The following is a 13,701-nucleotide window of genomic DNA, read 5'->3' on the forward strand; positions in this document are numbered from 1 at the left end:
TGAAGAGCCTATGCGCAATTGGGTGTTATAAATTGCTGAAACAGTAGGTACATAACAATGCTGCGTATTGTTAAGATATTAATAATACGCTGTTATAAATTGGCAATGTAGGGAGCGTTATCCCAGACTGCGTGGATATGGATATCGCTAAGCCTTGTGCGAAATTGTCAAAATGGTGTTTGGGGACCCGTGACACATTGTTTTTATGTTATCATGGGTGGTGGCAGCCGAATGTGTTGAATTACTGTGCCTTGACCTTGAGTGCAGAGGTCTGCTTGAAAAGTCAGGGATTAAGGGGGTAAGTCAGACCTGATCGCTGGACTGCGTTTTTTTTGCTGTCCTGCGATCAGATAGTCGCCGCCTACTGGGGGAGTAGGTGTTCGCTGTGCAAGTGTGCAAAAACGCACAGCAGCGATCAGGTCTGAATTACCCCCAGAGTGAAGTCCCTGACGGTGATCATAATGCTACTATGTTAACTTTGGGAACACAACTTTTGGCCCGTTTACCGGATCCTAATACCAGCACATCGACAGGCAGCTCATCACACACCAGTACCTTGTAATGACGCCACCCAGGCGCACAGCCCGCACCAGAGGTGTGTCGCAACTGCCTGGGATCGCTGGGTTGCACCTTGGGGAAGGCTATAAATAATGTAAAATTATATAGTTAGCATAAACTATCATTTTTTTTGTAGTTATGCTACATGTTTTTCTGAAAGAACAATGTGTACAACTTTTGGAATGTTTTGGAAAATAAACACTAAAATGAAATAACTTTTTACTAAAATAATGTGTGATTATTGGCTATAAATCATGTGCAACAACTGGTATGATTATGTAGCAATTTATTGGTATATGTGTCTACATTTTGACAGAAGTTAGGGCAGTACGGATAGTGTAATGGTTAGCAATACTGCCTCACAGCACTGGGCTTGATTTCTACCATGGCCCTACCCTAACTCATACCTCCCAACATGACCCTCTCCAGGAGGGACACAATGTTCTGCTCCTGGACGTCCCTCTTAATTTATGATTGCCATCACCTGTAGTGAAACACCTTTCCTATCCATTAACCTGTTCAACACAGGTGCCGGCAATCATACATTAGGAAAAAAGTCCAGAAGCAGAGCATTGTGTCCCTCCTGGAGAGGGTCATGTTGGGAGGTATGCTAACTGTTTGGAGTTTGTATATTCTCCACATATGTGAGTTTCCTCCAGGTACTCCAGTTTCCTGTCACAATCCAAAACTATAGAGGTAGGCTATCTGGTTCCTGATGCTAAATGAACCCTATTGTATAAGCATGTGCATGTGTTAGGGCAGACATAGGGAAAGTGGATCTTATCTGTCCTCAAATTCTATGTTTACGTTTAGCATTACATTGTTTATCTGTAAATGTAGATGGTGTACAGTTAATTAGATTAAATAATTTCAGCAGTAGCCTTGTGTTAAACCCCACTACATTATTTGATGAACGTGACATTTAAAATTTTACTAACAAATAATAAAATAACCTTTTTATAACACATTTTTCTAAATTTGGATTTATGTAAGACATATTTTGAATAAGCACTTACCTATGGAATATTAACACAAACACTCAAGTACTATTTACACAAGGCCAGGGTTGGACTGGCCCACAGGGGTACTGGGGAAGCAGAGCAGTTGTGATGGCCTATAGATTGTAAGCTTGCGAGCAGGGCCTTCCTACCTCTATGACTGTTATCACCCAGTTTGTTATTGTTATTTCAAATTGTAAAGTGCAACGGAATTTGCTGCGCTATATAAAGAAACTGTTAATAATAAATAAAATGGTTGAAATAATACTTACTGGTAAAATGCTCTCTGATTACTTTAAAGGGGGGTACGCACGGAGCGATAGTCTAAGCAATCTGACTAGATTGCTTAGAATATCAGCATGATCGCTCCGTGTGTAGCCCCCTCAGCGATAGCGATGCGCGGCCCCGCACATCGCTATCGCTGCTGCTAGATTGGCTGCATGCAGGCCAATCTAGCGGGTCGCTCACTTCACCCGCTGGGTGAAGTGAGCGGGCCCCCGTCTCCCCCCGCACGCTCAGCACAGATCGCGCTGTGCTGAGCGGCGGGAGAGATGTGTGCTGAGCGGTTCGCTCAGCACACATCTCTTCCTGCATCGGCCCGTCTATATGGGCCTTTAGCCTGATATGCCTCCTACATTCTGTGGTTATATTGCCTGATGCAACAAATCCCACTGCCTGCCCATTGCTTATTTCATGATCAGCTGAAAGTGACTGCAAACATAAATGATATTGAAAGCAACAGCTGAGCACAATGTCTGAGATCTTACTTGGTGAGTACAACAAAATTCCACCAGATTTGCCAAGAAAATTGAACCTAGCTTTCACTAGGCCACAACAATGTTCTATCACAGATCTAGTGGTCTAATGTGCTTCATTATACTTATGCCCAAATAGGGAATCTAAGTGGTCTCATCCCAATGTGAGTATAGTTAATAGTACCCAGGACATTAGGCATGCCTGCAATGCTATAAAAAGCTAACCTGAGTGCATACCACTGCGACTCCTGGCTGGGGAAGCAGATACAGATGTCAATCAGAGGCTTATATGCTGCCATAACATGGCTGAGCTACACAGTCCAACACGGTCTGCAAAATGACAGTTAGGAGCTGATTGGTTGGTACTTTCTCTCATCACTTTATCTCACTCCAAGCTGCGATATCTCACTCCAAGCTTTGATAAATCTCCCACAAAGGATTTAACCAATTTGCTTGAACAACTGTTTTCATCCATTTTCCAGTGTTTGGGAGCAAATGGCTGATTGTCATTTGCTCCTATACATTACCAGATATATGTCCAACAAGCCAACTAGTTGGATAGTTGGAAACGGGATGCAGTCAGGATTCCGGCAGTCAGAATACCAACGCGGGGATCCCAACTGTCAGAATGCCGGCATCGCTGCCACAGCTATTCACACTCCTGGGTGTCCATAGAGTGGGAATAGAGTGGGAATAGAACCTGTTACGAGTGCAGCGAGCCCCCCTGCTGGCATTCTGGCAGTCGGGATCCCGGCATCTGTATTCTGAACGCCGGGATCCCGACCGCCAGGATCCCGTTCCCAACCCATGGAAACATAATCTTTATTATGGTCAACTTAACATGGTTTTATCAAGGTGGACAGTTACTTGCTTTTTGCTGCTTTTCTCCATACTCAGAATCATTCCCAATATGTATTGAAATATTAATATTAACTTTGTGTATAGTGAGCAGAAGCATGTCTTTCGGGTGCTCAGCAGTGTGTACACTTATTACATTGAAGTTTGTCATGACTGGCCTATTTAAACTAGTGTGGAGAACTGGAAAGATATTGTACTTAGCAGGGCTGGACTGCCCATCTGGCACTTCTGGCAAATGCCAAAAGAGCTGATGCCCGATGGGTCGGTCCAGCACTGCAGAGAAACTGGGGCTGGCCAAGCAGCTCTGCTTGGCCGCCCGGCTCACAGAAACAGGGGCTGACCGAGTAGCTCTGCCTCCCGGCGCTGTGCTCAGCCTACCGACATACAGAGAGATGGGGATTGCCACGCAGCCAGGCCCCCGTGACTTTTGGCAGGACCCCATTTGCCATGATCATGTGCCCTGGTCTTCTGCGCGTACCTGTGGGGCGCGCGCACAGTACTATGCCAGGGCTGTTTTCCATCCCTGGTACTTTCTGTTTTGAAACAAGAGTGATTCAAACTCTAATCCACGCTCTCATTATCTCCCGCATTGATTATTGCAATAGTCTCCTAACTGGTCTTCCCAAAACGAGACTCTCACCACTACAATCCATTCTGAATGCAGCTGCGAGGCTAATCTTCCTCACTAGATGTTCATCGTCTGCAGATCCGCTCTGTCAGTCTCTCCATTGGTTATCTGTATTTTACCGTATTAAATATAAAATACTTTTACTTACATACAAGGCTATTACCACACTACACCAACGTACATCACTTCGCTTATCTCAAAATATCTCCCAACCCGACCTCTTCGCTCTTCACAATATCTGCATCTCTCATCTACACTCATTACTCGCTCCCACTCACTTTCATCGGGCTGCACCCACTCTGTGGAATGCCCTACCACGCACAATAAGACTCTCCTCTGGTCTCCAAACCTTCAAGCGTTCCCTGAAAACTCCCCTCTTTAGGCAAGCTTATCAAATTCCAGAACCACCCACATAACTTTCATAAACCTTTCTATCAAATTGCATCCACTCAGCACAGTCCACACTTATCCTCACATGTCTTCTCATCCCTTCCTCCCGACCCCGGTTCATCATTGCTGTGTTACCATATCATACAGCCCACCAAGAACCTTTGCAATCTGGCAGACAACTATGCAATAGATAGCACCTATCCTTGTGTATCCATGCCTATTTCCCTATAGATTGTAAGCTTGCGAGCAGGGCCTTCCTACCTCTATGACTGTTTCTTATTACCCAGTTTTGTTATATCATTATTTCCAATTGTAAAGCGCAACTGAATTTGCTGCGCTATATAAGAAACTGTTAATAAATAAATAAATAAAAATAAATAAACATTTGTTACTGGAAAATGACATCAACTACTAAAACACAAAAACTGTGTGTGTCAGCAGTACAACAGACTTGTTTTAACAACATAGTTGTGAATATTTAGAAAAGAACAGCTGAAGTAGTTGTACCATAGTGCTCAGTCAGCTAGTCACTGTCTGCAGTTCAGCTGCAAATGAAATGTCTCAGCATGCCTGGGTCTGTCCCATCACTGGGACTCGTGCAACAGGTGCTAAATGTGCGAGAAAAAAGACAGGCAAAACAGTGACATGAACAACAACAAATAAATCACCAACCATCAAATGTGTCAACATTTTTGGTGGAAATGGGCATACACTAAGGGGCTGATGTGAGTTGGACTCCAGTGATTAATAATGCTCAGTCAAATGCACAAATGTTCTCATAGTGAAAAATGCAATCACTACTAGGTCTGATAAAAAGCTCTCTCTGCAAAAGGTAAATATCCCCTGGATGTGAGATGGAGGGGCCACAACAGACATTTCCAAAATCTGCTGCGTTCGCTCCATTTCTGACTGCAAAAGCGGTCAGATTAGCCCTTGCAGAATAACATAGTAGCCTATGGGTTATCAGTTTGCGTCTAACCATTCTCTGGAATAGATCGGAAGCTCTGTCATGGCACCTAGAGAATGGTAAATGCAAGCAGTCATTTTCAGCACTGCATTGCCAGTTGGGTGTAAATTAATTATGATGTCCCAACTACAAGTTTAATTATAGTCTGCCCCAAAACAACACATACCTGCAATGTGCACCTACAGTGTTTAGCTATCCCAATTGACACTTGATTAGCATAAATACGATGTCATGTGAATCACCAAACAACTGGGCTGTATGTGTGTGTGTGTGTGTGTGTGTGTGTTTGTGTGTGTGTGTGAGGGGGGCTTCACTTGGAACTACCCAAAACCACAGGATTAAGGGGGTCATTCAGACCCGATCACACGCTGCATTTTTTCGCAGCCGTGCAATCGGGTCTGAACAGCGCATGCGTGTGGCCCACAATGCGCAGGCGCGTCTTCCGGGCAGCAACGAATCTAACGAAGAAAGCGATCGCACCAGCGATCGCAAGAAGATTGATAGGCAGAAAGCGTTCGTGGGCGGCAACTCACCATTTTCTGCCCAGCCGTTCTGGAGGAGGATTCCTGACGTCACCACCTGTCCAGATCGTCGCAGCGGCTGAGAAAGTCTGGGCTCTGCAGAAACTGCACAGCCGATCGCACCCCTGCAAAGCGCTTACCCCCGCCCCTGTAGGCGGCGATTACCTGGTCGCAGCAGTGCAAAATATAGCCTGCGTGCGACCAGGTCTGAATTAGGCCCTAAGACTCAACAAAACCAAGCTATGCTTCTCACATAATACTGTGCAATCAGCACCACAAACATGATACGCAATGGCACATCCACATCTCTTTTAACTGGCTGCACATAATAAAACCTTTATTTGTACCAATAGAAATATCTCACCAATTCATGTGCAGGTATACACATGGAGTATTTATCTCTTGTATTATTTAGCTGAGACCACACACTTACTCCTTCTTTGTTTCCTTATGGAATATCTGTGTTTTCATATCACACTTTGTGTAGGTTTTATTCGATCAGTTTTGTGCTTTTCTTGGCTGTTTAGTGTTTACACTCTTCATTTCCTGCAGGAAACAAAAGATCAATGTATCTGTCTTTTCACCTCTGTGAAGCTGCCAAACCGTTCAGACTAATTAGTCAGCTATCACATTACCAACGTGTGGCAGAAGGAGCTAAATGTTCTAGTGCTAGAGTAACATCTTCATTTCAGGCTTTAGGAATTGATAGAAGTCCTGTCCACGCACGTTTTCAGTACTATCATCATACTCATATTAAAGAAAAACACTAAGGTTCTCACATGGAGGTTTGTGTGTGGGGATGGGAGGGTGCCCAGAATTTCTATTTGACTACTGGATGAGTAGGGGGTAACTATCTCCCAAAGCAGAGGGCAGGACCGAAAAGAGGGATGTGGGATCGGTACCGCTACCCAGGGTGCAAGGTCTTAAGGGGAAGCACCAGAACTGCCCTATAGAACTTGAAACAGCATCCTGCATCCAGTTAGCCCTGCATGGATGCTCCAGTCATGTACCATGTACTTTACTACTTTGGAAAATTATTTCAGGGAGATTATGAAAGCAACACCCATGAGCGCAGCAGTAGAGTGCACGTGTAGTGCTCTGCCTGAGAGGCATGCCATAAAATTGACTTACAAACATAAATCAGCCTCACAGCTATTACATAGTCTGGCATATATATTGGCCATGAGAAATCTTATTTTAAAATCCATGTAGCCATAGGGATCATTGCGCCTTCTAATCAGAGCAGGGAAGTTGACTGATGATCCCATTTAAATGTATAAATCTTTTTTTTTTTTAATCCAAATACTGTATATAACAGCTACATACTGTAGCATACTTGCCTACTCTCCCTGAATGGGCGGGAGGCACCCGAAAATCGGGTGACCCTCCCAGCCTCCTGGAAGAGCAGGCAAGTCTACCGATTATTAGGTCCACCCCTGCCCGGCCGCCCACTTAGTGAGTCAAGTGGGCGGTCCGGGCAGTCGATGACACAATTCTTGCTGAACTGCGTCATCATAGCCACGCCCCCTGATGTATAATGCCAATAATCGCAGCATTACAGTGCAGGGGGCTTGGCTTAAATGATGAGCCGTGATAACCCCGCCCCACTCATCCCCTATTCACGTCACAGCCCTGCCCCGCTCCCTTGCTGAGCCGACCTGGATGCTCTCTCCCGGAGAGAGCAGCCAGGATGTCGGCATGTATGTACTGTAGTAAGGTGCAATCAGGTAGATTGCTGGACTCTTCAGGGAATCGGGTAGGTAATTACGTGACCGCCGGTCACAATACCGATGCCGGAATCTCGGCCCCTTACAGCCCCAACAGTCGGCATGCTAACAGGGACTATTCCCACTCGTGGGTGTCCATGCCGGTCACGCATACCCACCCCAGGGAGAATGCTACTATTTCAGACACTCTCCCTGACAATCAGAGAGAGTTGGTAAGTAAGTGTAGAGCCATCTGCATACAGGCAGTAATCCACCTTCTCCTAGGGATGGCCATAGACCAGGCATTCCCAATCGCGGTCCTCAAGGCACACCAACAGTGCAGGTTTTAGTGATATCCAGGGTGCAGCACAGATGGTTAAATCAAAATAACTGAGCTACTAATTAAGTCACCTGTGCTGAAGCCTGGATATCACTAAAACCCGCACTGTTAAAGAGCTTTGCTCCCCCTCAACACTCCCATGAAGTTCCAACCCCGGGCTCTGATTGGCCCATAGCTTAATGAATAGAAAAGCAGTGGTGACCATTAATGGTTTCCTTGCAGATGGTTTCACACCATCAAGGTTACCCATCAATGGTAACCCACCGATGGCCATCCCCACCTTCTCTTGCCAGCGGATCCACCCCCTCATGTGATGTCATGAGTTCGGGGGGGTGGCTTGCACAGGGGAGCAGTAAGACCTGCTTTGGGACTGCCAGATCAACTTGCAGTTCCACAATTGGATTCAAGTTGGAAGAAGGGATACATATTTTTCATAGCATAGTCATTTAAAAAAAAAAAACCCTCACCCCCTTACATTATTGTGGTTTACAAATTATCTGCATAACCAATCCCCACATCCAGCTTTTTAATTTTGCTTTCTATGACAGCTATCTGTTCCAAGCCATTAGGATTTATGTTATGACTACAATCGCTTATTTAAAATGCATTTGTGAAAGGAATTGAAGAGTTACAGCAAAAAATCTTAACTACTGTACAAACCTGAGTAAGATTGATTACATTCTGTTTGGGCTTGTTTATTATTGCAGTGTCTCTAAACACGTTCTACTTTAATGTTTTAACAGGTCTCACTATGAAGAGGTACTTAGTTGTCATTCTTGCGGCAGCTATTTTCTCCATCACCAGCTCTCAAGATGCTAAAGAGGAGGTGAGAAACTCACATCTCCCACCAATAAATATTTTGTATCTCAGGATTGTAAACAAAGACAAATATCAGTGAATGTGTAAGAAATCACAGATGCATTGTAGGGCAAAGGGTGGTGTCACTTGGGTGCTTCTAATGCTAAGTGAAAAACGCAGAATTAAAGAGATATTCAAGATTTTTACACTGTTTCATTTGTTTTATTAAAAGGGCGTCATAACTCTCCCATTTTATAAATAACAGAAAAACAAATTAGAGGAAGATCAGTCTAGCCCAGTGGTTCCCAACGTGGTTCTCAAGGTACCCTAACAGTACAGGTTTTAATTATATCCATGCAAGAGCACGGGTGGTTAAATCAATTTCAGCGAGGTACGAAGTAGGCCAGCTGTGCTCTAGCATGGATATCCTTAAAACCTGTGGGGGGTGGGGGGGGGGGGGGGGGAGCTAGACTGCACACTCTTATTCTAAACATAATAAGAGGTGCAACCATGCTGAGACTTGGCACAACAAAAAAAGAGAAAGTGCAGATGCACACTCTAAGTACTAAGAACACTGCTAAAAGTGAGGTTCTTAGCATAATTTTGCTCAAAAATATGGGCCCATGTACCACGGCCAGGAGACCTCATCAGGCGGGTCCCTAACATTCCTAAGGTTCAAGTCCAGAATGCAGGACCCTCGGGGCCACAACAACCCAACTACCCCAAGGCATCACACTAGTAAGAAGTGGCAGTTTATGTGTTAGTAAGTGTTACATTAAAAAGTAGTAGTTGAGTGCTAGAAGTGTTATATACTGTAGGTGAGAGGTAGTAATTAAGGTGTTAAAAGTGTTACATACGTAAAAAGCAATATAAGTGCTAAAAAGTGTAACATAAATCATTACAATAATGATGCCCCGAAACAGCCTAGCCACACCAACCAGGGGGCCACATGCCCTCATGCCCTGAACCCATCCCTAATATTGACATATTATATAAATTTACTTGAATTTACCATTTATAGGGGTCATTTCAACGTGGCTTGAATAGCGCTGGGAGGGAGCTCCTGGAGCTATTCAATTCAGCGCAATGCTTAGTCAGAAGAATGCCCGTACTCAGGGACTAAACAGGGTGTTTAGTCACGAGAATGGGCATTCCCTGCCTAAAGTGCTTCGCCTCGATGCTGTTTGCATGGCGCTAGGTCACAGAACATCATCGCAGACCTAGTTTTGTCAGATTTCTGTTCGCACCCCCGGATGGGTGCGAGAAGAAATCCTGTAGTCGGGGAAAGCATCTCGCTGAATTGAATAGCTTCGGAAGCTCCTTCCTGACGCTATTCAATCCACATTGAATTGAACCCATAGTGCTTATTTCAATATGTAGATTGCAAATGCAAGGACCCTATACTAATTAAAAACACCCAAGGACAGGTGGGAGAGGTACTAGTCCAAACTGAAGGAGTCTCTGCCTTTAAATGTACACACATGTGCACAATATGGGGGGCTTTACTGCACACCTTAATTCTAAGCATAGTAAGAGGTGCTTTCTATCCTTAAAACCTGGACTGTTAAGGTGCCTTAAGGATTGAGTTGGGAACCTCTGGTCTAGCCACTGCATTCAAAATAGAATGTATGGGTCAACTAGGGCCCATGTATTTATCAAGCATTTGTGTTCATAAAAATATGTAGAAACAGCTGTTTCTGTACAATTTTATGAATTGTTGCTATGTGCTAACAGTCTAATGCAGGAGATTTCACAGAAGGAGAGAGAATTGACAGCATTGGAAAGGAATGAGTTAAACATCTTGTGAGGGGTGGACCTAGCTGGAAGGAAAGTACAGCCCTTGGAAAAATGGGAGGGTTAGTATATATAGGGAAGGATAGGCCATTTTGTTTCTCTCTGGTTGGTGAAATTGCCTGTTTGTGTGGGTGAGTGCTGCAGTGCAGAACTTCCCATTTTCAGCTCAGTTTCCCTGGTTGCATTTAGGTTTTTTCTAAATTGGGGTATATATCTTTAAGCCCTGCATCCCGGCATTTACTGTACTTTACAGTGCTCCCCTGCATTTCTGTTGGAACATGGCTTCCCGCCCTCGTCGTTCCGCCGGGCCACCAGCCCGGTACCGCGCTTATGGCGGTGGTGCTGGCCCGGGGGAAGGGGTGGCAGGCCTGGGGGACGGGGCCTCCACGGGCTCGGGCGGGAGCGCGGTACGGCGGACCAGGTCGGGGGGGGCCGGGGGTCCAGTCCGGCCGCCCGGAGGTAGACGGGCATCGGCCCTCGCCTCCGGGAGCGGCTGAAGGAGCGGCGGTGTCCGGCGCCCGCGGGCGTGCGCATGCGCGCCGCGGCGGGCTCCCGGCGGAGGATCCACGAGCGGCCTCTATCATCCCCCCCCTGCCACGGCCGAGTGTAAGTGCCGGGCGGGGGGGAGAGGCCGGGCGGGGGTCGGCTGCTCGCCGCGCGGGGCTGGGTACGGAGCCTCGCGCAGCGGGTACTTCAATGGCGGCAGGCGGGAGCTTGGTGCCTGAGAGCGGTGGGACGCGCGCACGAGGTGCGCGCGCATCCACGCTCTCCTCCGGCGGCGCCAGCCATGCACGTGTGCGCGCAGCGGCGCCGCCAGCCCTGCTGTCTCCCTCTATATCGCCCCGGCAGCCGGAGTCCGGCAGGGACCGGGGGGGGAGGAGAGGCAAGGCAAATGTTTATACAGGAGACGGGCAGGGGCGTGCGGGGGTGGCACAACGGGGTGCAACAGGAGGTCATGGGGCGCGCGCACGGGAGGCACGCGAGCCCGTGCCCACGGCGAGCGGCGCCGCACGTTTCCCTGTCTCCCCAAGTCACTCCGCTGGAGCCGGAATACAGCGGCCTGCGGGGGAGGTCGGGGGACAGGGAGTGGGTTAGTGGCCGCAGGGCTGCTGCACGGGCAGCATGGGCTCGCGGCGCCCCCCCCCCCTCAGCGGCGACGGATAGTTCCGATCCGCAAGAGGGGGGGGGGGGGCGTATTCGGAAGAGGAGAGCGAGGGCAGTGGGGGCACCGACAGGGGTGCCTCCGCTTTCCCGCCGGGGCGGCGGGCACCGGGTGCCCGGTTCACGCCGGTCGCGCGCGGGCCCCGGCTGAAGGGTCATTGGGGCCGGGGGCCGCGTTTTGGGGCGGTCACGACCCCTCCGGAACGCTGGCGTCGGCCCTGGCCACGATGGTGGAGGCATTAGGGCCGCTAGCCGCGGCTGCCTCCCCGAGGGCGGCGGTAAGTTCCGGCGCGCCTGCGGTAGCAGACGGGCGGCGGGCTTCGGCGGCGCAGCGTGTGGCACGCGCTTGCCGGGAGCTCGGGGTGGCCGCTGCGGAATTGGAACAGGGTCCGGGGCAGGACACGCAGGGGCGCGCCGCGGCAACGCCCCCCTCATGGAGGGCGCGGCATGCGCCGCGAGTGCTGGATGGGTCCTCCGCTTCTTTCTCTGTTACAGGGGAGCTCGGGGAAGAGGAGATGGCAGAGTTCGAGGAGGATGACGTCGGTTTGGCCACGCCGGAGGATTCCATGTCGGGGCAGTCGGCGGCATCAGGTGAGGTGGTGCAGTCGGTATCGGGTTCCTCCACGAGCTCTAGTCCTCGTAGTTCTTCCTCTTCATCCTCTTCATCGTCTCTGTCGTCGCAGGCGTCCGACGTCAGTAGCACGACTAGGGCGAGGAAGCGGGCGACGAAATTCGCCAAGAGGGCAGCGGGCCAGCAGAAGAGGCGTAAGAGACGCAAGCGGCTGGGCGAGGAAGCTCGTAGGGCCAAGAAGCGCCGCGATTTGCCCGGGGTCGTGCGCTGCGAATATACTGCTGTAATGCGGGGGCTGCGAGATAGTTGCTGCAGGAAGATTCGTAGAGGGGACTTCGTGGACATGTTCGTCTTGACGAAGGACGCGAAGAGGGAGTATAAGGCGGCGGTCGCAAAGAAGGGCATCGGGGCTGAGGCATTCCGTACCTTCGATAATTGGCTGGCCGGGTTTTGGGTCTTCGCGGCATGTTACCTGGAGGACAGGCCGAACAAGCACATTAACGTAATTCGGTACCTGCATCTCGTGCATGACATGCAGCGCACGTCTTCGGGTTCGGAGTGGCGTAAGTACGACCAGGAATTCAGGGAAAAGCAGGACGGTTTGCAGGTCATGGATTTTGGGTTCAAGGACGTCGAGGTCTGGCTCAAGGTCACGCGGGCTTCGCAACAGGCTGAGGAGCCCCGGAAGCCGGGGGCGGACGGGCACCGCGCAGGGTCGTCCGCCCAGGGGCCCGGCGCGGACGGCGGATTGGCCAAGCCAGGTAGGTCGGGCGTCCGCGCAGGGGGGCGAGCCACCACAAAAGGAAAATGTTTCGCGTTTAACAACGCGGCGTGTTCCTTCGGCAAACGGTGTCGTTTTCGACACTCATGCCTGCAGTGTGGCGGATCCCACCCAGCCTCCTCCTGCTTCAAAGGCAGTCGGCAGGGTGCCCGGGGTAAGCCAACTTACCCCAGGCAAGCCGCGGGCGGGAGCGCTCCGCAGAGCGCCAACACCAATTAAATTGGAAACTATGGGCCGGTGGTTGGACTGGTATCCGAATAGGGAGGATGCACAATTTTTGTTTTCCGGTTTTCAGTTTGGGTTTCGCTTGCCTGTTGCGAGCGAGGTGTCCGTGCGGGCCCAGCGGAACCTCCAGTCTGCCCGAACCTTGCCGTTAGTGCTGAGGGAGAAAGTGGATAAAGAGGTCAGGTTGGGCAGGATGGAGGGACCGTTCCTATCACCCCCGATGGATGGCTTGGTCATATCGCCAGTGGGGGTGGTTCCCAAGAAGGCTCCAGGCGCTTTCCGGCTCATTCAGCATCTTTCTTACCCGTCGGGGGCGTCGGTCAACGACGCAATACCGCCGGCTCATTGCTCGGTGGTGTATCAGTCGTTTGACGAAGCGTTGGAGATGGTCCGCAGTTACGGGACTGGGGCCCTCATGGCTAAGATCGATGTTGAGTCCGCTTCTAGGTTGCTGCCATTACATCTGGACTCGTTCCGTTTTATGGGTTTCCGGATCGGAGCGGAGTATTTCATCGACAAATGTTTGCCGATGGGATGTTCCGTTTCATGCTCATTTTTCGAGCGTTTCAGCACGTTTCTACATTGGTGCGTGGAGTCTTCGTCAGGGGGTCACGGGGTAGCACATTACCTCGATGACTTCCTGTGCGCGG

The 13,701-nt window shown here is 49.4% G+C and overlaps 1 protein-coding gene across 1 annotated transcript in view; it reads left to right on the forward strand.

Annotated features, from left to right (window-relative positions):
- SERPINF1 (serpin family F member 1) overlaps positions 1-13,701 on the forward strand; it is a 132,296-nt gene that overhangs the window by 93,153 nt on the left and 25,442 nt on the right. Inside the window, exon 2 of the mRNA XM_063956116.1 lies at positions 8,465-8,547. Coding sequence (XP_063812186.1) covers positions 8,473-8,547 — 75 coding nt within the window. The 5' untranslated portion in view covers positions 8,465-8,472. The remainder of the gene's footprint in view (positions 1-8,464; positions 8,548-13,701) is intronic.

This window comes from Pseudophryne corroboree, chromosome 2, assembly GCF_028390025.1.
Source record: "Pseudophryne corroboree isolate aPseCor3 chromosome 2, aPseCor3.hap2, whole genome shotgun sequence".
Lineage (NCBI taxonomy): Eukaryota > Metazoa > Chordata > Amphibia > Anura > Myobatrachidae > Pseudophryne > Pseudophryne corroboree.